This window comes from Littorina saxatilis, linkage group LG13, assembly GCF_037325665.1.
Source record: "Littorina saxatilis isolate snail1 linkage group LG13, US_GU_Lsax_2.0, whole genome shotgun sequence".
NCBI classification, from domain to species: Eukaryota; Metazoa; Mollusca; class Gastropoda; order Littorinimorpha; family Littorinidae; genus Littorina; species Littorina saxatilis.
In genome coordinates this window covers 32,283,564-32,308,430 of record NC_090257.1, presented here as the reverse complement: position 1 = coordinate 32,308,430, position 24,867 = coordinate 32,283,564, and the positions used below count along the sequence as shown (strand labels likewise).

General features: G+C 43.4%; 1 protein-coding gene across 1 annotated transcript in view; it reads left to right on the top strand.

The window, feature by feature from the left end:
* Window positions 1–276: 276 nt before the first annotated feature.
* The window catches only part of LOC138945528 (kinesin-related protein 4-like), a gene marked incomplete at its 5' end in the record, with an annotated part of 156,241 nt that continues 131,650 nt past the window's right edge, over window positions 277–24,867 (top strand). The window contains 8 exon segments of the mRNA XM_070316965.1: window positions 277–318; window positions 2,264–2,449; window positions 3,428–3,466; window positions 11,214–11,291; window positions 13,629–13,694; window positions 17,882–17,965; window positions 22,662–22,682; window positions 24,578–24,604. Of these exon segments, the coding sequence (XP_070173066.1) occupies window positions 286–318; window positions 2,264–2,449; window positions 3,428–3,466; window positions 11,214–11,291; window positions 13,629–13,694; window positions 17,882–17,965; window positions 22,662–22,682; window positions 24,578–24,604 (534 nt within the window).

The window sequence follows — 24,867 nt, the reverse complement described above, 5'->3', positions numbered from 1 at the left end:
GATATTTTTACGCACTCTGCACAGAGTTGTTCTTTTGAGAGGGGACAGAACAAACTTGTTTACATCTTTATAACGATAGTGTGTTTTGGGAGTTTTGTTGGAATAATAGTGTTACAATTATAGATCTATATTTTGACTTACTGTGCTTCTGAATTTTCTTGTTCTTTCCAGTTCTACTAATAACAAATGTTTGTGTTCAAATACAATTTTTCTGATAACAAATCTTTGTGTTCCTCTACAATGCTTCTGATAATGGATGTTTGTTTTCATGTACAGCCCGGTGAAATGGAGTCCCCAGATATATCCGACTTACTGGAGGTAGAGCAAATCATTTCGATAACATTCGCACAGAATCTGTTATACAATATATATGTGTTTTCAGTTACACGCAAAATGGACATTGTTTTTATACTGGACATTCTTTTTCCTTTTACAATTACTTCTCCTTCTTTCTCTCTCTCTCCCTCTCCCTCTCTTTCTCTCTCTCCCTCTACCCCCTCTGTCTCTCTCACTCTTCCTCTTCGCGCCCTCCCTCTCTATTCCTTCTCTCCCCCTCTCTCCCCCCTCTCTCCCTCCCACCCCATCCATATCTCCCCCTCTCTCTCTCTCTCCCTCAGTCTCCTCTTGCTCACCCTCTCTCTCTCCCCCTCCATGCCCCGCCCCCTCTCTCTATTTCCCTCCTCTCACCTCTCACTCTCTGTCTAAAGTGTACTGCACCGTTAAGTAGAGAAAGTAGGCAAGTTTTTGAGTTTTGGTATGAGTCCAAATAGCTCTTTGTCGTCTGTCATATGAGCGTTGATGCGTTGAGCTGTCGTTATGCGCCATACATGGCCCAGCTCATCCGGCTTCAGCGTGTTTTTATATCGGAGTGGTCCTTCTCCTAGACTGGTGGCTTTACAGGGCTGTCGAGTCCAGTCTACTCGGCTATTTGGCCATAGCTTGCTGGTTTATCTGAGGTGACCTTCCCCAGGGCTAGAACTTAAGATGCGGCTCTTGATCGCATGATGCTCCCGTCATTGGAGACCTGGGGTATTTCTTGAGTGTAACAGTGCCACCTGTTATCCCACCCCATCCTGTTGGAAGCACCGCCAGTTGGTCCGCGACTGCTTCTTCGTCCTGGCAAGCCTGGTTTATTTCGCAGCTAACCTCCATATCTGAAGGCCATCTCACTATCCGCCACCTGTGAACGCGCCTGGTTGGGGGTGGTCGCCCCTACTGTCCCAGGAAATAGCTCTTTCTATTCTTATATGTAATAGCCTGACATGGTTGACAAGGGGAGATAATTATATCTGACGGGAACATTTTCCAGCCCTTACACACTTTTGGGCTATTCTCCAGAGATTTGTACCAGTGGAAACCATATTACGAAGTTGATATTTCTTTACTAAAAGTAAAACTGAGACATTTTAACCATACACATTGATTTTATTATTAAGAACTGGTTCCATATAATTATATATATCCGTTGCCTGCAGAAAAAGCATAAGAAATAATTGCACATTTTGTTTGTCTACGCTCAGTAATTTACAAGCATTTTTAAAGCACATCATGCATCTAACACGGAAACCAAAGAATGTGACATGGATTTAAATACCAACAATTAAAAAAAAATGTATGTGTTTTTTCTAATGTCTGTATCATTATTTAACTGGAGTATTAATGCAATAAGTAAAGAGAATATATTCTATTGCCATTTAATATACGTTATAGTCATTTAAAGGGCAGAGAATGCACGTCACAAAATGGTACCAAGCTCACGAGAAAAAAACCCGATTATACAATACAAAAAAAGCAAAAAACAAACAAGCAAGCAAACAAACAAAAATAAAAAAAATAAAAAGAACAAACAAACAAACAAACAAACTAAAAAAACAAACAAACAAACAATCAAAAAGGAGGGAGGGAGGGAAGGAGGGAGGGAGGGAGGGAGGGAGGGAAGGAAGGAAGGAAGGAAGAAAGGAAGGAAGGAAGGAAGGAAAGAGAGAGAGAGAGAGAGAGAGAGAGAGAGAGAGAGAGAGAGAGAGAGAGAGAGAGAGAGAGAGAGAGAGAGAGAGAGAGAGAGAATAATTATTATTTGTCAGAATGTGTTTATCGAAATAAGTATTAAATTATCTTCCTGTGAATCATGTTTTCGTTGTTCTTGCCATTTTTGTTGCCATTTTTGGTAATCCCCATGAATGGGCCGACGGCGTTTGTTCATTAAATCGACATTTAATTTAATTTCATTTCAATTTTCTTTTCTTCTTCTCTCTCTCTCGGACAGATGTCGCCAAGTAACGCCTTCCTTGTGTTAATGGACGGGGGCATGTCGGCGGATGTCTACGAGACTCTATTAAAAGGAAAAGGAAGTGAACTTTTGACTGGGCAATCGGAGGAGGTAGAGGAGGAATCAGAAGTGAAATGTAGCATTTACGACGAGCTTACTCTCATACAGAACCGTATGGAAAGGGTAACGACGATTGTCACTTCTCTCTCTTTTCTGTCTATACGTTATACCCCCCCCCCCCCCCCCCCCCCCCCGGAACCTCCCCTGCCACCCCAACACACAACACAACACCACTAGCGCGCGCACGCGCTCGCATGAACACTCACTCACTCACTCTCAAACATACACACACACACGCAAGCGCGCAAGCACGCACCGCACGCACGCTCGCATGTACACTTACTCACTATCAAACATACACACACAAACGCAAGTACGCACGCACGCACGCACGCACGCACGCGCGCGCGCACGCACACACACACACACACATACACACACACACACACGCACATTCACACATACACTCACACACACACACACGCGCGCACACACGCACACACGCACACACACACACACACACACACACACACACACACACACACACACACACACACACACACACACACAGGGGAACCATTATAAAAAAGAACTCTGTATTTCGGTAATGACCCGGTGGATTGCTTTGAAAATTATATTTTTATGTCAACACACGAAACGTACTTCAGGTAAAATATCGGACCATTGCAGGTATTTGTGCAAACGTTAGGCCTAAAAAAAATAGGTGTGGTTACGGTAACCCGGCCTACCCTATTTTTAGGGGCCGACCCTATAACTTTTTATTACATTTGTAAAAAAAAAAAAAAAAAAAAAAAAAAAAAAATTAAAAATCAGTGCAGAAAACGCAATGAAAGCGAAAGCGCTCGAGTCGCACACTTGTTTCCCTGTCAAGTAGGTTTAATTTGTACACATTAGAAAAAAAAAGTTTAAAAAAAAAGTGATTGCCTACCTTCCTACCCTATTTTTTGGGGCTATGTTACCTTAACCACACCTATTTTTTTGGGGGGGCCTTATGTTATCTTCTGACTTTATTTTCTCTTCTTGTTGTAAGAAAATCATGTCGAGGATTTACAGCTTGAAGATGACTATTGCCATTTGCAGTGCCTTCGATTCTGGGATATGAAGAACTGTCGAAAAATGGTAAGTAAGCTGTCCATTGTGTGCACATTACTATACAAAAAAGGCACGGCCCTTCCCGTGTAAACAATGCGGTTCTCCATCCCAGGCCAGGCTTTTACATGAGGTATTAGACCATTCATCCACAAGGACACATACCAACAATCAGAAGCCTGAAAGATATCTGCGCAGCGCGGGATTTTGAGTGTGAAGAGTGCATGTATAAGCTGACACCTATGTGTGTGTGTGTGTGTGTGTGTGTGTGTGTGTGTGTGTGTGTGTGTGTGTGTGTGTGTGTGTGTGTGTGTCTGTGTGTGTGTGTGTGTGTGTGTGTAATAGTTGTTTATATTGATGTGTTTTAATGTTAGTGTGTGCTTATTTAGCCACAATGTCATTTCTCTGTTGAGATAATGAAGGATTATAGTATTGAATTGTATCGTATTGTATCGTATCGTTTTGTATTGCATTGTATTGTATTGCATTGTATTGTACTGTATTGCATTGTATTGTATTGTATTGTATGAATCTGCAAAACAATTTCATCACAAATGTCCCACCCTGCCCAGGACGAAGTCGGGTTGTCAGTTTTTTGGTATGTGTCCAAGTCTTATCTCATGTAAAAGTCTAGTTTCGTTAAAGGCACAGTAAGCCTCCCGTAAACCATCACAGAGCTCCCCGAGCGTCTACATACAGTACAAGCATACTTCCATTTGAACGCTCACCGAACAGGAACATCCTGGCTATTTTCTGTCGAGCGTGAGAAATTTTCAAAGAATTTATTTTCGTGGACTTGGTCCTCTACAACAATGGCGCCTCGTTTTGGTGCTGGACGGCTGTTATGAATATTCAATACCGGAAATCACGCCCGGACAGTAAGCCTCCCGTAAACCATCATAGATACTGTCAGGCTTTTACACACAGTACAAACACCCTTCCATTTGAACGCTCACCAAACGGGAACATCCTAGGTGCCCTACGTAAAGAGCGAGCAATTTTTAAAGAATTAATTTTGCAGATTGTCTCGAACACTTTTTGGACCCATCCTGAACTCAGGTCAAAAATGAGTTACTTCCCTTCGGGTCTCATTCTATCGATGTAAACTGGCGATAGCCGTGGATCGATGATTATCAGAATGTTTTTGGACCGTGGTGCGTTTTTGCGCTAGATCTAACTTTTAAAATCTAAATAATAAATTGACAGCTTGTTACACAAACATTCTTTAATCATAAAAGAATTCTTTTTTCATCAAGACAAGATCTTTTTTTTTTTTTTTTTTTTTTCCCTTGCACCTGTTCCTTGTCCCGGTGTGCTCTCACGCCGCCCCGTCCCTGCACTCGCTGCTCCATCCACCTCTGAATTTCGTTCCGCTGCCAGACTTGTCGATTTTACAGACGCTCCAGGGAGGAATGTCGGGTCGCTGCGGTAGGCTACCCTCGGAAGATGACACTGCACTTCTGCTGAGTCACTTCGACGGTGTTCAGTAGTGGGTCTGTCCCGAGCTAACGGACGCAGCCCACTACCTACTATGCCCCGTACTAACGACATTGACTGCTAAGTCGCGGAGCCAGACTGAGTGAGGGTCCCCCTCCAGAGAGCAGACCGCCACCACGTCCCTCCGTCGACCCCCCAGAACGTCACACGTTGAAGACTGACAGCAGAAGTACTATTCAGGGAAGGATGGAACAGGAACACTGAGACCAAGGTCACCATGAGAGCTCCGGGCATGAAGGGCCACAAGAGCAAGGACAATTTATAATTTTGGATGATTAATGAGATGAGGATGATTATAATGATGATGCTATGGATTTCCAATTTGGTTTGAGACTACGTGACAGGGCAGCACTCTACGCTTACTGTCATAATATATCCTGGTGTCAGAAAGATCTTGAAAATATTCTGGCCCAGAAAGATCTCCAACAACGACCTTCTCCAACGATGCAACATGGAAGAAATGGAGACACTCATAACCCAGAGAAGATGGAGATGGACTGGCCATGTACTACGAATGGAAAACGACTCCATTCCGAAGGTGGCACTTCGATGGACCCCAGAAGGAAAAAGGAAGCGGGGAAGACCCAAGCAGACTTGGAGACGAACAGTGGAGGGGGAATCAAAGGACCTCAACCACTCCTGGGCGACCCTGGAAAGGCTTGCAAGAGACAGACAAAAGTGGAGGTCCTTTGTCGCTGCCCTACACGCCACCAGGCGTGAAAGGCATTGAGAGTTGAGAGTCAACCAGGCCCGAGAACTGCCGCACCTGCGGTGTTGGTCAGGTATACAGAACCTGAGCACCCTCAACGTCGCATTCGTTAAGTGAATGACACTCGGCTGTGTGATTCCAGCCTTCCCATAGGAACCATAGCACTTCCACTCTGGGTAGGAGCCGACCGTAGCCCGAAAAACCCACATGACCCTGATGGGATTCGAAGCCACGACCTCCCGGCCCACAGCCCGATGCGCTAACCACTGCGCTACGGGGGTCGGTCATCAAGACAAGATCAGTACAATTCGAAGTTGTGAAAGTTTGAAAAAAAAGAAGCCCGGAAGCAGGGTCACGCAAGGGTCGTAGCAGACGACGGTTTATGCATATCGCCGTTCCTCTCAACAGTCAAAAGCCATCGCTAGAGTTCTTGTGAACCACAGCCGTTTGTTTCGTGCATAAAAACGTGCTATTGTAGATAAGCTCACATCGAGTCGCATTCAAATGACTAACTGACGACTACATTGTGAAAAAGGGAAACTGGATCACACGGATTCACGATGGCTCAGGGGTAAGATAAACCACGCAAAAATAAATTCTTTGAAAATTGTTCGCTCTTTACGGAGGGCACCTAGGATGTTCTCAATCGGTGAGTGTTTAAATGAAAGGGTGTTTGTACTGTGTGTAAAAGCCTGACCGTATCTGTGATGGTTTACGGGAGGCTTACTGTGCCTTTAACCGAGCGTTCATATTCAACACCAGCAGCAGCAGAGAACGTTCATATTCAGAGTGTATAAGTCTTATCTCAAGCAAATTTATTATGATATAATTTTGAGTGAAAGTGAAACAGATATATTATTTGGTTATTGGAATGAAAATTAAAAAAATTATCAAATTTATTTTTTATAAATTATTGTATTTTGATAACAAAAATGACCATTGGAAAATTTAAGTATGGAAAGAAGTTAGATTTGGGTATTTTATTGGAATAAGAGTTAAATATTAGAAAGAAGTTTATGTTTTGTATAATATAAAGTTGATTATGTTATAAAGAAAAAGACCAAGGAAGAAGGATGCTCCCCGCCTAAATTAAAAAAAAAAGAAAAAAAAAAGGAGATCAGGCAAAAAATATGGGTTAAAGCATCCTGCATGCCACCGAGGTCAAAAAGGAAAAAAAAAGTCTTATCTCATGTAAAAGCCTAGTTTCGTTAACCGAGCGTTCATATTCAATACCAGCAGCAGAGAACGTTCATATTCAGTTTACTTATCTAGTAAACAATGCAAGCAAAATACAAACTCAAGCATTCAATAACTGGTAAGCTTAGGCCATGCCGTGCTTCTGACCCGCGTGCTTGCAAGAGAGAGTGGTTGGCGGAAACACGGGATCTGCCTAATACGCATGCTCAACTCATACGTTGTCTCGGTTTATCGGTTCGCCAAGACTATGTTTACGTGACACCTCGGCAGCTTTCCCTTCACGAAAAGAACTGTGCCAGAAATTACGTGTCGAATATATGCGTTGGCATTCAACCCATTAGGCCAAAAAAAAAAAAATTGTCTGTTTAGGGTAACCCGACCGACCCTATCGATTTGGCGCCGACCCAAAAACTTTTTTTTGATTTCAAAATAAAAAAAATAAAAAAAGAGGTAAAAATGCTAAAAAGAGACATTTGGCGTTTCTTTCTCTCCCTTTCTCTCTGTTTTATTTATACGTTAGTTTTGAAACATGTATTCATCAAATATAAGAAGTGAATGTTCAGCCAACATAGCATTTACACACCAAAAAAAAAAAAAAAAGAAAAAAAAAAAAAACCTACCTACCTACCGACCCTACTTTTTTTGGTCATGTTACCCTAAACAGACATTTTTTTTTTTTGCCTTATTGCCATGAACGAACAGTTATAGCTTGAAGAAATCAAGACGTTCGTCTGTGAAACATAATTTTGTAATTATCCAGATTTGATCAGTTTTACATTGAACATTTGAAGCTATGACTATGCTGTAAGGAAAAGGCATACACACTACGACGAGAAACGGAGTGTGCGAAGGAAATACCCTTTTCTCAATGAAATTAGAAATGTCTTCTTCTTTTATCTAAATTGTCACTTCACTACTGGTCTTCTACTCGGCCTATTCCCCTTTGTTCAGTACCATAACCGAAGAGTGTGTGTGTATGTGTGTGTGTGTGCGTATGTGTGTGTGTGTTGTGTATGTGTGTGCGTGTGTGTGTGTGCGTGTGTGTTTTCGTGCTTGCGAACGTGCATGCATGTGCGTGTTTGTGCGCGCGCATGTGTGCGTGCGTGCGTACGTTTGTGGCTTCATGATCGTGTGTGTGTGTGTGTGTAAGCGTGCGTGCGTGCGTATGTGTGTACGCGTGTGTGTGTGGTTTTTGATGGCCGCAGGAGCGGACATCTATTGCAATGCGTTCGGAGAGGTGACATGAGTCGTTTGTTACCGTTCTCACGAGATCAGTTGTTGAAACCAACTTTGTTATCTGTGCTGTTCCAGAAATGAGCTGCGCTTTTTGACTCACATGCGAAGCAAAAGTGAGTCTATGTACTCACCCGAGTCGTCCGTCCGTCCGTCCGTCCGTCCGTCCGGCCGTCCGGCCGTCCGGAAAACTTTAACGTTGGATATTTCTTGGACACTATTCAGTCTATCAGTACCAAATTTGGCAAGATGGTGTATGATGACAAGGCCCCAAAAAACATACATAGCATCTTGACCTTGCTTCAAGGTCAAGGTCGCAGGGGCCATAAATGTTGTCTAAAAAACAGGTATTTTTCACATTTTCCCCATTTTCTCTGAAGTTTTTGAGATTGAATACCTCACCTATATATGATATATAGGGCAAAGTAAGCCCCATCTTTTGATACCAGTTTGGTTTACCTTGCTTCAAGGTCAAGGTCACAGGAGCTCTTCAAAGTTGGATTGTATACATATTTTGAAGTGACCTTGACCCTGAACTATGGAAGATAACTGTTTCAAACTTAAACATTATGTGGGGCACATGTTATGCTTTCATCATGAGACACATTTGCTCACATATGATCAAGGTCAAGGTCACTTTGACCCTTATGAAATGTGACCAAAATAAGGTAGTGAACCACTAAAAGTGACCATATCTCATGGTAGAAAGGGCCAATAAGCACCATTGTACTTCCTATGTCTTGAATTAACAGCTTTGTGTTGCATGACCTTGGATGACCTTGACCTTGGGTCAAGGTCACATGTATTTTGGTAGGAAAAATGTGTAAAGCAGTTCTTAGTGTATGATGTCATTGCTAGGTTTAGTTATTTGACCTTGACCCTGAAGGTCAAGGTCATGTAAAGGTCAAGGTCAAGCATGTGAGTCGTATGGGCTTTGCCCTTCTTGTTTGGAATTCAAACAGTACATGTCACTGTTGTCCCATTTGCGCTGTTTCGGAAATGAGCGGCACCTCGTCTGTCTGTTTATAGCAACACACACTGTCTGTCACGTACACTCCATGCAACTCTCTCCGTCTCTCCCTCGCTCTGCCTTCGTGTCTGTGTGTGTATCTGTCTCTCTCTCAATCTTTTTCTCTCTCTCGAGATCTCATGCGCTCTCTCTCTCTCTCTCTCGAGTCATTTTCCCTCACCCGGTGTTCATTTATCTGTTTCTCCGTCTCGAGTCACTCCCTGTCTATCTGTCTGTCTGTCTCTGTCTCTCTCTCTTTCTCTGTCTCTCTCTCTCTCTCTGTATGTCTGTCTTTGTCTGTGTCTCCCTCTGAGTCTCTCCGCCTCTGTCTTTCCATGTATGTCTCTGTCTATGTGTGTGTGTGTGTGTCTCTCTCTCTCACTCTCTCTCCTCACTCTCTCTCTCTCTCATCCGACTCCTGACACGCAGGTCAAAGCAGAGGTGTCAGTCTTGTGTTAACTTGAGTGCACGTGTACCCAGCAGGAGGGGGGTGATTCGGGTCAGAAGTGGGGTAACTCGACCACTTGGCTTATGGTGGAGACAGCTGGAAGATCTCTGAATATAATTGAAGAGGAGTAGTCTTCCTTTTAGAAAATGTGTACTCTGCCTTGCAGATTAGAAGTTTGTGCTGTCCGGGCTGGGTAAAGGGAGTGGCCGGGGAGAGGAAGGTGGGGGGGGGGGGGGGGGGGGGGGGGGGGGGGTGAGTGGGTAAGAGAGGGGTAAGAGAGACGAAAGAGGAAACTGGACAGGGAAAAGTCACTGCCTGAAGCATTCAATAAAGCCAGAAAAAAAGAAAGTACGACATGCAGGTTTTCAATTCATATTTTTGCAAAGTGTGTGTTCGTGGCTGCTTTCATGGGGTGCCTGTATCCTCAGGAATTTGATAATTTCTTTTATCTCTCTTTTTCTGACACCGTTCATTTAACGTCATTTTTACAGGATAGGACAGTTTTTGACTCACATGCGAAGCAAAAGTGAGTCTATGTACTCACCCGAGTCGTCCGTCCGTCCGTCCGGAAAACTTTAACGTTGGATATTTCTTGGACACTATTCAGTCTATCAGTACCAAATTTGGCAAGATGGTGTATGATGACAAGGCCCCAAAAAACATACATAGCATCTTGACCTTGCTTCAAGGTCAAGGTCGCAGGGGCCATAAATGTTGCCTAAAAAAAAAGCTATTTTTCACATTTTTCCCATTTTCTCTGAAGTTTTTGAGATTCAATACCTCACCTATATATGATATATAGGGCAAAGTAAGCCCCATCTTTTGATACCAGTTTGGTTTACCTTGCTTCAAGGTCAAGGTCACAGGAGCTCTTCAAAGTTGGATTGTATACATATTTTGAAGTGACCTTGACCCTGAACTATGGAAGATAACTGTTTCAAACTTAAAAATTATGTGGGGCACATGTTATGCTTTCATCATGAGACACATTTGGTCACATATGATCAAGGTCAAGGTCACTTTGACCCTTATGAAATGTGACCAAAATAAGGTAGTGAACCACTAAAAGTGACCATATCTCATGGTAGAAAGAGCCAATAAGCACCATTGTACTTCCTATGTCTTGAATTAACAGATTTGTGTTGCATGACCTGGGATGACCTTGACCTTGGGTCAAGGTCACATGTATTTTGGTAGGAAAAATGTGTAAAGCATGTGAGTCGTATGGGCTTTGCTCTTCTTGTTTTTCCTTTCAGTTATACGTTGTAGTAGTTTGACCTTATTGTTTTAGTACATTAAGTAGAGCTCGTTCACCAGTAGCAAAGACTCACTCAGTCCGTCAGTGTGTCTGAGTGTGTGTGATGGGGGGAGGGCCTCTCCCGTGACCGGCCACCTGCAATGTACGGACAGGTTTGCACTGGCCCTAGGGTGTCCGTTCATGAGAGGGGCTGATGTAGCAGTAAAACTAGTGTGATACATAAGTAATCATAATTTATCCACTTGACTGTATTCACAACAGGGACTTATCACTCTTCTTTGCATGTTTTTATGCCTACGTATTTTCAAATACTCTGCAACACATGTAACCCAAATACAACATGTGCCCGTACACTACCGCTTCTTTTATGAAAACATTGCTTCGGCCATGTTGATTTTAATCAACCAATTTTCTTGGTTTCCTCAGCCTGAGAGGAAAAGGTCCATTGGGGATTTTCCCACAGGGTTCGGTTTCTTCCTCATGGACGACAAACACCGACCTCCGGTGAGCGGCTGTTGTAGTGGATATGTTGTTGGTGTTGTTGTCGGCGTCGCCGATCTTGTCTTTGTTGGTGTTATTGACATTGTTGGTGTTATTGTTGTTGTTGGTGTTGTTGGTTTCATTGTCGGTGTTGTTGTCTGTATTAAATGTTGATGGTGCTGTTTTCGTTGTTGGATGTTGTTGTTGTTGAAGTCATCGTCGGTGTTGTTACCGTTGTTGATGTTGCTGTCGTTGTTGGTGTTGTCGTCGTTGTTATTTTCGATAACGTTGTTGGTGTTGCTGTCTTTGTTGGTGATGTTATGGTTGGTGTTGATGGTATTACTGCCGTTGTTAGCGTTACTATTGCTGGTGTTGTTATGGTTGTTGGTGTTTCTGCCGTTGCTGGTGTTGCTGTCGTTGCCGTTGTTTATGATTTTGTTGTTCTTGTTGTTTTTGCCGTTGTTGGTGTTGTTGTTGCCGTTGTTGTTGTCGTTGGTGTTTTTGTTGTTGTTACCGTTGTAGGTTTTGCTGTTTCTGTTGTTGTTGTTGCCGTCGTTGTTGTTGCTGCCGTTGCTGGTGTTGCTGCTGTAGGTGTAACTGTTATTGTTGTTGTTGTTTTAGTCGTTGATGGTGTTGTTATTATTGGTATATCTATATATACTTGTAAGATGTGTTCCAATGCTTAACATTTATTGTTTGTGCAGTCAGGCTAGCATTCAGATTTTTTGATTTTTGACTCACATGCGAAGCAAAAGTGAGTATGTACTCACCCGAGTCGTCCGTCCGTCCGTCCCCCCCGTCCGTCCGGAAAACTTTAACGTTGGATATTTCTTGGACACTATTCAGTCTATCAGTACCAAATTTGGCAAGATGGTGTATGATGACAAGGCCCCAAAAACATACATAGCATCTTGACCTTGCTTCAAGGTCAAGGTCGCAGGGGCCATAAATGTTGTCTAAAAAACAGCTATTTTTCACATTTTTCCCATTTTCTCTGAAGTTTTTCAGATTCAATACCTCACCTATATGATATATAGGGCAAAGTAAGCCCCATCTTTTGATACCAGTTTGGTTTACCTTGCTTCAAGGTCAAGGTCACAGGAGCTCTTCAAAGTTGGATTGTATACATATTTTGAAGTGACCTTGCCCTGAACTATGGAAGATAACTGTTTCCAACTTAAAAATTATGTGGGGCACATGTTATGCTTTCATCATGAGACACATTTGGTCACATATGATCAAGGTCAAGGTCACTTTGACCCTTATGAAATGTGACCAAAATAAGGCAGTGAACCACTAAAAGTGACCATATCTCATGGTAGAAAGAGCCAATAAGCACCATTGTACTTCCTATGTCTTGAATTAACAGCTTTGTGTTGCATGACCTTGGATGACCTTGACCTTGGGTCAAGGTCACATATATTTTGGTAGGAAAAATGTGTAAAGCAGTTCTTAGTGTATGATGTCATTGCTAGGTTTAGTTATTTGACCTTGACCCTGAAGGTCAAGGTCATGTAAAGGTCAAGGTCAAGCATGTGAGTCGTATGGGCTTTGCCCTTCTTGTTTTCTTTCTTTCGTTCTTGCTTTCTTTTTTTCTTTTCTTTTTTTCTTTCTGTCTGTCCTTCTTTTTTTCTGTCTTTCTTTCTTTCTTTCTGCCTTTCTTTCTGTCTGTCTTCTTTCTTTCTTTCTTTCTGCCTTTCTTTCTGTCTGTCTTCTTTCTTTCTATCTTTCTTTCTTTCTTTTTTTCTGCCTTTCTTTCTTTCTTTCTGTCTGTCCTTCTTTTTTTCTGTCTTTCTTTCTTTCTTTCTTTCTTTCTTTCTAAATTCTTTCTTTCTGTCTTTCTTTCTTTCTTTCTTTCTTTCTTTCTTTCTGTCTGTCTTCTTTCTTTCTGTCTATCTTCTTTCTTTCTTTCTTTCTTTCTTTCTTTCTGCCTTTCTTTCTTTCTTTCTTTCTTTCTTTCTTTCTTTCTTTCTTCCTTTCTTTCTTTCTGTCTGTCTTCTTTCTTTCTGTCTTTCTTTCTTTCTTTCTTTCTTTCTGCCTTTCTTTCTTGTCTGTCTTCTTTCTTTCTGCCTTTCTTTCTGTCTGTCTTCTTTCTTTCTATCTTTCTTTCTTTCTTTCTTTCTGCCTTTCTTTCTTTCTTTCTTTCTGCCTTTCTTTCTGTCTGTCTTCTTTCTTTCTGTCTATCTTTCTTTCTTTCTTTCTTTCTTTCTTTCTTTCTTTCTTTCTTTCTTTCTGTCTGTCTTCTTTCTTTCTTTCTTTCTTTCTTTCTGCCTTTCTTTCTTTCTTTCTTTCTGCCTTTCTTTCTTTCTTTTTTTCTAGCATCGGCACTCCCCTTTACTAGATTACGGTCACTCTGTGCAGGAGCTGGAACGGGAAACAGACCTAGGTCAGATGTATGACGTCATCATGGCGCTTCACGACTCGCAGGTAGGGCAACAACACGTTCGTTAAAAACCGTGCTGGACGCCACGATGACAAACTTCATTCATGTTCACTATCATTCATTCATGTGGGTAAAGCGTTGGAAAAAAAGGCACGCGATGTCCACACGGCCTGGTACACCTACCAACCAGACGCGTGTTTCTTTCAGGCGAAATATTCTTTCGGCTAGCCGCTCGCGAAGCTAGGAGGCGAGAGTGTCTATGAAACGGTTTTATGGCTAGCTACGCAAGAATTAAACACCATTGGTTGATACCGAAAAGGTCGTCTGCACTGGTTGGTAAAAACCCATGGACAGCCAATCGGATTGGCGGCTGCGTGGCCGCCATGTCTTCTCGCCAAGCGAGCAAGCCCAAAGATACCTAGCATTCGAGGCAAGAATCCTAGCGTCACTCGCGGCGAGATGTGCCCAAGAAACGGACTTCCTCGCCCCACTCGCCAATTCTCGCCAATTCTCGCCTGTAAGAAACAGGGGACAGAAGGTGCCGGTAGACTTTCAAGTGAAGAGAATCTTTTGGACTTCCGTCGGAACATTTGGAGGTTCAGACACTGTCACATGTATCCCTTGAATGACATTCTTAGCACAGTTTTGTGCAATAACGCATCCTTTTAACACTTCTGACTAGTGACCTGGGGGGCCCGGTAGCTCAGTTGGTAGAGCACTGGACTTGTGATCCTAAGGTAGCAGGTTAGAATCCGAGCCGGGACGGACACAGGCCAACTTTTGTGCAGACTCAGAGACGGTATCCATGTTCAACCCCCGTGTCACCATTGTGGTAGCAAGGACCAAGGCAAGAAAAGATAACTCTAATCTTTGTCCCCAAAAATGGCCAAAACACGGGGTATGGGCATGGTCAATTTAATGGGGTTGGGAAAATGCGGATACAAATGTTATGTGAGGCTGGGTGAGGAGTCTGTTCATCACGAATGAAAGTGGGAAGGTAGAACTCAAAGGTGCACACGTTTTTGCCTTCCACAGTGCTAAATTTGTGGTGAAAACGACGAACTGAATTGTTTGAGAATATTATTTTTTGCTTTCTAGATCGTGCACTATTACAGTCTTCACAGTCTAGTGATATGTCAAGTCCCAAGAGTGCAAAACGATGATAAAAATAAAAATTCGAGGTGGGGAAATATCTTTTGCGATCGATGTAACAGGTAACACTCCCATTTTCCGAGTACTGACGGAGATGTCCGGAAGTAATCGAGCTGTCATGTGAATGACCTTGTCGGCATTTTTCGATTCCTGATGATCAATTTTTACAAGCATAGGTAAAAGAAGAATGCCACAAAACTTTGTCTTCTTCTGAGCCAGCGTGTTGGGCCGCCGCTGCTTCCAAAACTGGTAAACAAGTCTACACTCATCAAAAAAAAGTTAAGGATCACTTTTTTACAAGCACGCCACACAAAACAGACGAGACCGAATTCTTTCATTTTTGAAAAAAATCAAAAACTTCAACAACCAAGGAGTAATGACAAACAAAGCAAAGATCGAACGCGGCAGCGACAATTTAGCTAGAGTGTGTCAAACGTAACAACCCTCCAAAATGGAATTCACAACAATGTGAATCAGTGTCAATAACGCGTGTGCCCTCCGTTGTGTGCCAGGCATTCAACACATCGTTGGCGCATGGAGTGGATCAGGTTGCATATGAATGCTCTGGGAACTCCATTCCACTCCTGCTAAAGCCATTGCAGCAGTTGACCCAGATTGGCAGGAGGAGGGTGATGTTGCTGTACCCGACGACAAAGTTCGTCGCACATGTGCTCTATGGGGTTCAGGTCCGGGCTGTTGGCTGGCCACAGCATCCTGTTGACCCTGGCCTGCTGGATGAAGGTGTTTGCAGCTGCAGAGCGATGGGGAGGTGCGTTGTCATCCTGAAGAATGGCACGAGGGCCGATCGCTTGGAGGGCTGGAACGAACAAGGGTTGCAGGATCTCATTCTGGTAGCGGACACCGGTCAAGTTGCCCACTACATGGTACAAAGGTGTCCTTGGACGTGTGCTGATCCCTCCCCAGACTATCACAGAGCCTCCGCCAAAACGCTGTCGTTCCAGAACAGCGCCTTCTGCGAAGTGCTCTCCGCGACGCCTCCACACTCGGATGCGACCATCAGCAGGTTCCAAGCAAAAGCGGGACTCATCTGTAAACAACACCTGAGCCCACTGCTGACGTTGCCACCTCACATGTAGAGTGCGAGCTGCTCGGTGATTAGCAGTCAGGGTTGTTCCTCGGACTGGACGCCTTGCACGCAAGCCAAAGTTGTGTAAGCGGTTTCGGATCGTCTGACCACTAACAACAGTGTTGGTGGTAGCTTGTAGGCGTGGCCTAATGCTGTTTGCCGTAGCCATTCTTTGTTGCATGGCCTGCCTCTGAATAAAGCGATCCTCTCTTTGTGTGGTGACTCTGGGCCGACCAGAACGTCGCTCCTGCACTCTTCCAGTTGCGTGGAATCTCTGTTTTAGTCTGACGATGACAGAGAGAGCCACTGCAAGCCTCTGGGCCACTTGCCTGGCAGCAACACCGTCTTGTAGCCATCTTATTGCCCTTCCTCTATCCAAATCGCTCAGTTTTCTTCGTGGGGGCATGTTGCTACTGTGCATAATTGTGTCAGCGTGTCAACCTTTAAACACAAGCTGGTGAGCGATGTTCATAGCCAGGACCCTGTTGTAGCACGTGCATCACAACCTTTTGCCCTGGCATGCGTTCCGCAAATTTCATGGGGCTATAAAAAAACAGAATGCAGAAGCTTTTGAGAAGTCCCACAAAGGGTAATAACTCTGCCTGCCAAACAAAATTCTAGGTCAAGACTCATTGTTCATTTGTTAATTCAAACACATTAATCTTTTAATTATTATGTCGATGTTTAATTTTTGGGCAATTTTTTATAATTAGATCCGTTTTTTCAACCGATCCTTAACTTTTTTTGAAGAGTGTATTTGCATGACGCAAAGTTTGGCGTCATCCGTGTAATGACGTTTTGCTTTGCGAGTAACATCAGAGACTATAATTATAGTCTCTGGTGACATCATCTTCTTTGTAGATTCTAGTCAGGCAAAAAGTGAAAGTAGATCTTTCGTGATTTCACTGTGTGTTTCTGCAATAGTGATATTTTAGGGTAGTGTCCGTGGCTTTTGCGGCAATGGCGAACACATTTTCTGTCTGCTAAAAGATCATAGAACATATCTGCATTTGTACCATAAACATTGAATACAGAGAACGGGTTTATGGCACTTAAAATTGCCTTTGATAAAAGGGGCCGTCTCTGATGTTACTGTGAAATACTAGCATTCATACAAAATACATATAATTATTATCTTCATTTTAATAGTTTTAGTGAAAAATAACTTATTTTCGTACACAGAATATTATATGATAAATTTTGTTCATAATTTTCATGATTCTGTTTTAAAAATTCTACATTTGAAGGGGGGGGGGGGGGAGGGGGGGGGAAAGGGGGGGAAGGGGGGGGGGTTCCCACTAATGTTTACAAAACGTGCACCCTACCCAATTAAAATCATCACAACAAATCCATTTTAGTTGCAATTTGAAAAAATAAAATATGTTCTGCCTTCTGAAATCACAGAGAATAGTTCCACATCAATTTTTTTTTTTTAATTCTCCAAAAGTGAAAATGTGTTGGTCCATGCTAACTGTGGCACGTAAAAGACCTCGGTCATACTGCCATAAGTGCAGGTGGCTGATTACACCTAAACACGCATACACCTGGGTAGCGCGACTCTGTTGGTGCTAGTTTTCCACTGGGACTGGGAGGAAGCGGGGGCAAATGCACGTGAAACTTCAGCTCTGCCTGTTCACACGTTATGGAAGTGATCGAGAGCAATGGAATGGACTCTCTCCTGCAAAACTGTCTAACTATGTAATTATGGCATGATCATGACGACGTCATACTTTATTTCATTGCCGGAAGATTCTGGTCGCGTCATCTCTCACTCTTTAATGGGAAACGTGTAAGTCAGCAGACAGACAGTCAGAAAGACAGACAGACACACACACACACACACACACACACACACACACACACACACACACACACACACACACACACACACACACACACAGGCACACACACACACACACACACAGTTTTGATGTTTAGGCCAGCAGATTGACTAAATGTTTTGATATCGCGTTTTGTTTTTCGTGTCGCCAGACTCAGGATCGTTTACTGAGTTTTCTCGACGACATTCATTCCAAGAGAATCCTGTTGCAGAAAATCAGGCATGACCGTTATGAGGTAAGAAAACACACACACACACACACACACAAACACAAGCGCGCGCGCACACGGACACGCACTGGCGCAAACATACACGCAGGTACGCAAGCACGCACGTACACGCACACACACATACACACACACCCTCACGCAGGTACGCAAGCACTCACACACACACACACACACACACACACACACACACACACACACACACGAGTCCGCGCACGCACGCATGCACGCACGCACCCATAGGCGCGGTCACGCACACACACACACACACACACAGGTACTATAGGTGCTTCCTCGCTTGTCATTATGAACCCCTGTCACTCACTGTCTGCCTGTCTCTGTCTGTCTGTCTGTCTGTCTCTATCAAACTGTCTGCCTGTCTGTGTGTGTCTGTCTCGTATCAAACTGTCTGCCTGTCTCTGTGTCTGTCTCTCTCTCACTCAATCTGCCTGTCTCTGCCTGTCTGTCTGTTTGTCTGTCACTCTCTCACTCAAGCTACCTGTCTGTCTGTCTCTCCCTCTCAACTTCACAACAGCTCTTCCCCTGACCAGTCTGAATCTCTTCTTTCCTCTATCTCTGACACTATCACTGACGTGCAGAATTGGATGACAGAAAACAAACTTCAGCTCAATAGCAACAAAACTGAAGCTATCCTAATAGGCACTACATCCAAACTTTCCAAAGCCACCTCCGACTCTCTTCAACTCTCTGACTCTTCTGTCCCTCTGTCTTCTGCTGTCAAAAACCTCGGAGTCACTCTAGACAACACCCTTTCCATGAAACAACACATCTCTTCTGTCTCTCGCACCTGCTACTTCCAACTCCGCCGCATCGCCACTATCCGCAAGTACCTCACCACAGATGCTACCGCCAAATTGGTCACTTCCACCGTTTTCTCACGTCTTGACTCTCTCTTGGCGGGTCTTCCCTCTTCTTCTATCTCTCGTCTCCAACGCATTCAAAATAGCTCTGCCCGTCTTGTCCTACGAAAGAAAAAGAGAGATCATATCACCCCCCTCCTAAATCAGCTCCACTGGTTGCCCGTTCCTGCCCGTATCACCTACAAAATCAACACTCTCACCTACAAATGCCTCCATGGTCTCGCCCCTGCCTATCTCTCCGACTCTCTTTCTCTCTATGTCCCTTCACGAACACTCAGATCATCTGCCGACTCCCTCAAGCTCAACATCCCCCACACCAAACTCAAAACAGCAGGTCAACGCTCATTTTCTTTCCAAGCACCTAGCCAATGGAACACACTACCTCTCCCCCTCCGTCAACAACAGTCCCTCGAATCATTCAAATCTGCACTCAAGACATTCCTTTTTTCCAAATAATCCATGCATTCTACACTGCCCACCCCATCCCACCCTGAATAACTGTACATATTTTAATGGTTGATGGTGTGTGTGTGCTAGTGACTTTAAGTCTCCGTGTGTGTGAACGAGTGTATGTGCGCCTTGAGTCGCCTGTTGGTGAGATATGTGCGCGTTATAAATATTCGTATTATTATTACACCCCCGGTATAGGGGTGTGTATAGGTTTCGGTCGATGTGTTTGTTTGTTTGTTTGTGTGTTTGTTTGTTTGTTTGTGTGTTTGTTTGTGTTCGCAAGTAGATCTCAAGAATGAACGGACCGATCGTCACCAAACTTGGTGAACAGGTTCTATACATTCCCGAGACGGTCCTTACAAAAATTGGGACCAGTCAAACACACGGTTAGGGAGTTATTGGTGGACTATAGTATGAGGGGGCATCTTCGGATATTCCCGGCGTTCTGTTACTATTTTTAGAAGGTCACCGCAGTGTCCAGAACGTAAATTGGACCCGTAAATTATCCTCACTGTAAAAGTGCAAAGGTCGAATCAATTTATAGCCACGCGAAAAATACACTCTCATCTATCTCTATATATTGATACAATAGATATATATATATATATACAGTGAAACCCGGCTATATTGAAGTGGCACGGGACCCGGGAAGACCTTCAATATAGCCGGAACTTCAATATAGGCAATTCTCGGTTATATTGAATTTCCCTCCTTGTTCCTTCAGAAATTCAATATAACCGAACTTTTTTTCACTATACGTTCTTATTTCCGTGTCCACACATTGCGTTTGATGTGAGATATATTCCCATTAATCTTTCACCTGTTGGCTGTTGTTCTTCGAGCCTCCTTGCTTTTTTTCTGCACACACACACACACGGACACACACTCACACACACGCACGCCCCCCCTCCCTTACACACACAAACACACATTCCATATTCCTCAGCTACTTCCTTTCTTTTTTTGCAGCCAGTTTCCAGCTTCTGAATAAGCTCGATTTTTCTTTTAATTGTCAGACTCACCCTTTTTACATTTAGTCAAGTTTTGACTAAATGTTTTAACATAGAGGGGGAATCAAGACGAGGGTCGTGGTGTTTGTGTGTGTGTGTGTGTGTGTGTTTCTGTCTGTCTGTGCGTGTGTGTGTGTGTGTTTCTGTTTGTCTGTGCGTGTGTGTAGAGCGATTCAGAGTGAACTACTGGACCGATATTTATGAAATTTGACATGAGAGTTCCTGGGTATGATATCCCCGGACTTTTTTTTCATTTTTTGGATAAATGTCTTTGATGACGTCATATCCGACTTTTTGTAAAAGTTGAGGCGGCACTGTCACACCCTCATTTTTCAATCAAATTGATTGAAATTTTAGTCAAGCAATCTTCGACAAAGGCTGGACTTTGGTATTGCATTTCAGCTTGGAGGCTTAAAAATTAATTAATGACTTTGGTCATTAAAAATTCGAAAATTGTAATTAAATTTTTTTTTATAAAATGATCCAAATTTACTTTTATCTTAGTCTTCATCATTTTCTGATTCCAGAAACATATAAATATGTTATATTCGGATTAAAAACAAGCTCTAAAAATGAAAAATATAAAAATTATGATTAAAATTAAATTTCCGAAATCGATTTAAAAACAATTTCATCTTATTCCTTGTCGGTTCCTGATTCCAAAAACATATAGATATGATATGTTTGGATTAAAAACACGCTCAGAAAGTTAAAGCGAAGAGAGGTACAGAAAAGCGTGCTTTGCAGCACAGCCCAACCACTACCGCGCTAAACAGGCTCGTTAATTTCACTGCCTTTTGTACGAGCGGCGGACTACGGTCATTGTGAAAAAAAATGCAGTGCGTTCAGTTTCATTCTGTGAGTTCGACAGCTTGACTAAATGTTGTTATTTCGCCTTACGCGACTTGTTTGTTTTGCAGCCATTTTTGCTAGTGTACAAAGGGAAACTACTCGCATGAACAACAGAAATTAAGTCGGGGAGATCTACGCACCACAAGACGACATGGCGTAGCTGTCAGAGGCCCGCGGCATTGTTAGACTGTAATGTTATCAGAAACCTCCTGACTCGAAAGTTGATGCTGATCTGGCCTCTCCCCTTCCTCAACTGATTGCGCTGACAGAGGCGTGTCATATCATTCGGCGCCCGCGCAGTCATTGTTCTTAATAAAAAAAAAAAAAAAACTTAAACAAATCTTTGGAGCAAACATTTAATATAGCCAGGTAAAAACGTCCCGTGGGCTGAATTTTTGTTTCAATATAGCCGGGATTTCAATATAGCCGACTTCAATGTAGCCAACATTTTTTAACAAAGAAAAAGTAGAGCTTCAGCCGGGACCTGAAAAATTCTTCAATATAGCCGGGATTTCAATATAGCCTACTTCAATATAGCCGGGTTTCACTGTATACGGCTTCTCTGTGTGTGTGTGTGTTTGAGTGTGTCTGTAGAAAACACCTGTGTATTGCACAGTTCTGTTTGTGATGTGGTACCTAGGGCGTCGTCGACAAGTATGAGACTCGACATGATATGATCAGGAATGGCATTATGGCCCCTGAATCATGTTCGTGCTAAGGACGGGGGTGTTTTTCCTACCTCGGAGGAATTTCTTGTTATTATTATTATTATTCAATCTGCCTGCCTCTGTCTCTATCTATCGGTCTGCCTGCCTCTGTCTGCCTGACTCTCTCATCCAGTCTGCCTGTCTCTCTCGTCCAGTCTGCCTGACTCTCTCGTCCAGTCTGCCTGACTCTCTCATCCAGTCTGCCTGCCTCTGTCTGTCTGATTCTCTCATCCAGTCTGCCTGGCTCTGTCTGTCTGTCTGCCTGACTCTCTCGTCCAGTCTGCCTGACTCTCTCATCCAGTCTGCCTGTCTCTGTCTGTCTGTCTGTCTCTCACTTGGTCTGCCTGTCTTTGTCGTCTCTCTCACTCACACTAAGTCTGCCTGTCTATGTCTGTCTCTGTCTCTTTCTATCTGTCTTTCTTTGTCTGTCTGCCTGTCTCTGTCTGTCCTTATGTCTGTCTGTCTCACTCACTTAGTCTTACTGTCTCTGTCTTCCTGTCTCTGTCTCTCTTTATCTGTCTGTCTGTCGGAGTGTCTCCCCCTCCCCCCCCCTCTCTCTCTCTCTCGCGCTCGCTCTCTCTCTCTCTCTCTCCTCTCTCTCTCCCTCTCTCTCTCTCCCTCTCTCTCTCTCCTCTCTCTCTCTCTCTCTCTCGCTCTCTCTCAATCTCTCTCTCTCTCTCACCTATTCCTTGGTTGCCCGTTTGTTGTTCTTTCCGCTTGCCGTTCTGTCATGCCCTTGCCTCACTACGTAGTCGGCTATTTATCACGATTGTGTATAATTGCTTTTGAACTTGTCTTTTTACAGTTAATAAAGGACGTTGCGGAGGTATGTAATGTCTGTGAGTGATGGATAGCCCGTATGGAATCGTATGTTTAATATCGTACCCTTTAAAAAAAGAGAGAGAGAGAGAGAGAGAGAGAGAGAGAGAGAGAGAGAGAGAGAGAGAGAGAGAGAGAGAGAGAGAGAGAGAGAGAGAGAGAGAGGCCAAAAAAAGAAGTGTTGACACAGCCTGCAAGCAACTGAGGTTAAAAAAAAAAGAAAAAAAAAGAAGAAAATATCGTACCCTTTACATACTGCTTTGGAGGGGTTAAGGGTGGGGGGGGGGGGGGAGGAGGCGGGGGCGGGGGGTCGGTGGGTTAGGGTGTGTGTGACTCCTAAGCCTTACCCTAGAAAAAGAACACAAAGAGAAGCGGGTAAGGTCCCTCTGCACCTGACTGTGTGTACAGCTTTGGTGAGGGGGTGGGGGCTAGAAAGGGTAAGGGGGGGGGGGGGGGGGTTGTGGGGGTAGAGGTTGGGTTGTCTCCGAAGTCTTACCCCAGAAAAGGAACATGCGAAAGAGACAAGGGGGTAGGGGGTAAGGTATCTCTATCTGTCACTGTGTGTGAGGGATTGGGGGTGGAAAAAGGCAGGGGGATACTTTACAGAAATTACTGTAAATAACATATTTTGTCATCATTTTCACGAGTTTTCATTCACAAGCACCTGGGAAATAAATCTCACGTTCCCCAGGCAATAAATCCCCGGTTACCATAGTTGCAGGAAGCAGGTTATACATGGATAATCAAAAGCAAACCCAATAGAAACGCTCGGGGATTCTTCGGCTCTTTTCATTGGTCAATAAATATGAAACAAAAGACGATATGCTCCCCCTCGGACCGACAAAAAAGCTGGTCTGTCAACAACCCATCAAACATCTTATATTGTCATCATTTTCACGAGTTTTCATTCACAAACACCTGGGAAATAAATCTCATGTTCCCCATGCAATAAATCGAGGTGGTGAATGGGTTTGAGCTTTCAGGTGAAACGTGGATTGTCAAAGTAAAAGCCAATCAGGCTGATTGTTTGATGTGTGGAACCATCGCGGCTTTGGATTTGTTTTTCCGAGGACAACGATTGTAAGCATTCACTCTCAAAGACCCAATCAATGTTGATAATTACCGCGGCAACTCATGGTCAATTTGCAACTTATCTCTGTAATCGCAAAATCCACAACGAAAAGTCATAAACACTTAAAAAGAAAAGAAATATGCCTCAGCACTTACTGAACTCAGTATGATCGCAGCTCTGTACATTTTCAGACTGGAAGAAAAGCGTCAACAAGCTACGTTTGACGTCACATACAAGGTTGACGTGTTATCTCGAGCTACTGTGACGATGCTTTGTGGCCCGGAGTTGGATTCTAAAAATTCGTCTCCCTGTGGGTTAGTGTGCATTTTGTTGCACAACCAAAATGATGACAAAAACGATGTTTGGTGGCTTGTCGTCAGACCAGCATTTTGTTGTTGGTCCTCGGGGAGCATATCGCCTTTTGTCTCATATTTATCAACCGCGGCCTTCGGCCTTGGTCGATAAAGATGAAACAAAAGACGATATGGTCCCCTTGGACCAACAAAAAAGCTGGTCTGTCAACAAGCCACCAAACATCTTATAATGTTCAACTTCAGTGTAAAATCGTGATCTGGTCACGGAATGCCATGTTTGGAGTAAGTGCGATTCTAACTTGTTGTTCGAGTTTCTTGTCTAGTGCAACTTTCTGTTCGACATGTTTGAAACATATAATCTGTGTGAGTGACTATGACCACAAAAAAAGTAGATTTAACAGACGCATTAATTTTTTTTTAAATTTCTTGAGCGATGCTGAGGGACACTATAGTATGTGGATACATTATTAGATTGTGTGGTTGATTGATTTTTGAATGCTTGTATTTTCTGTTCAGTGGATGAACGACGACAATGTTGAACTGGTGAGTAGATACAACACGTCACGGTATATCAACAACAAAAACAACAACAATACAAACACAAACACGCAAACACATACACATACCCAAACACACACACACACACACACACACATACACACACACACACACACACACACACACACACACACACACACACACACACACACACACACACACACACACACACACACACACACACGGCTACCACTCTAGAGAACGACTCTTTAACATACACTTAAACCGCCGCTTAGAGAGAGAGAGAG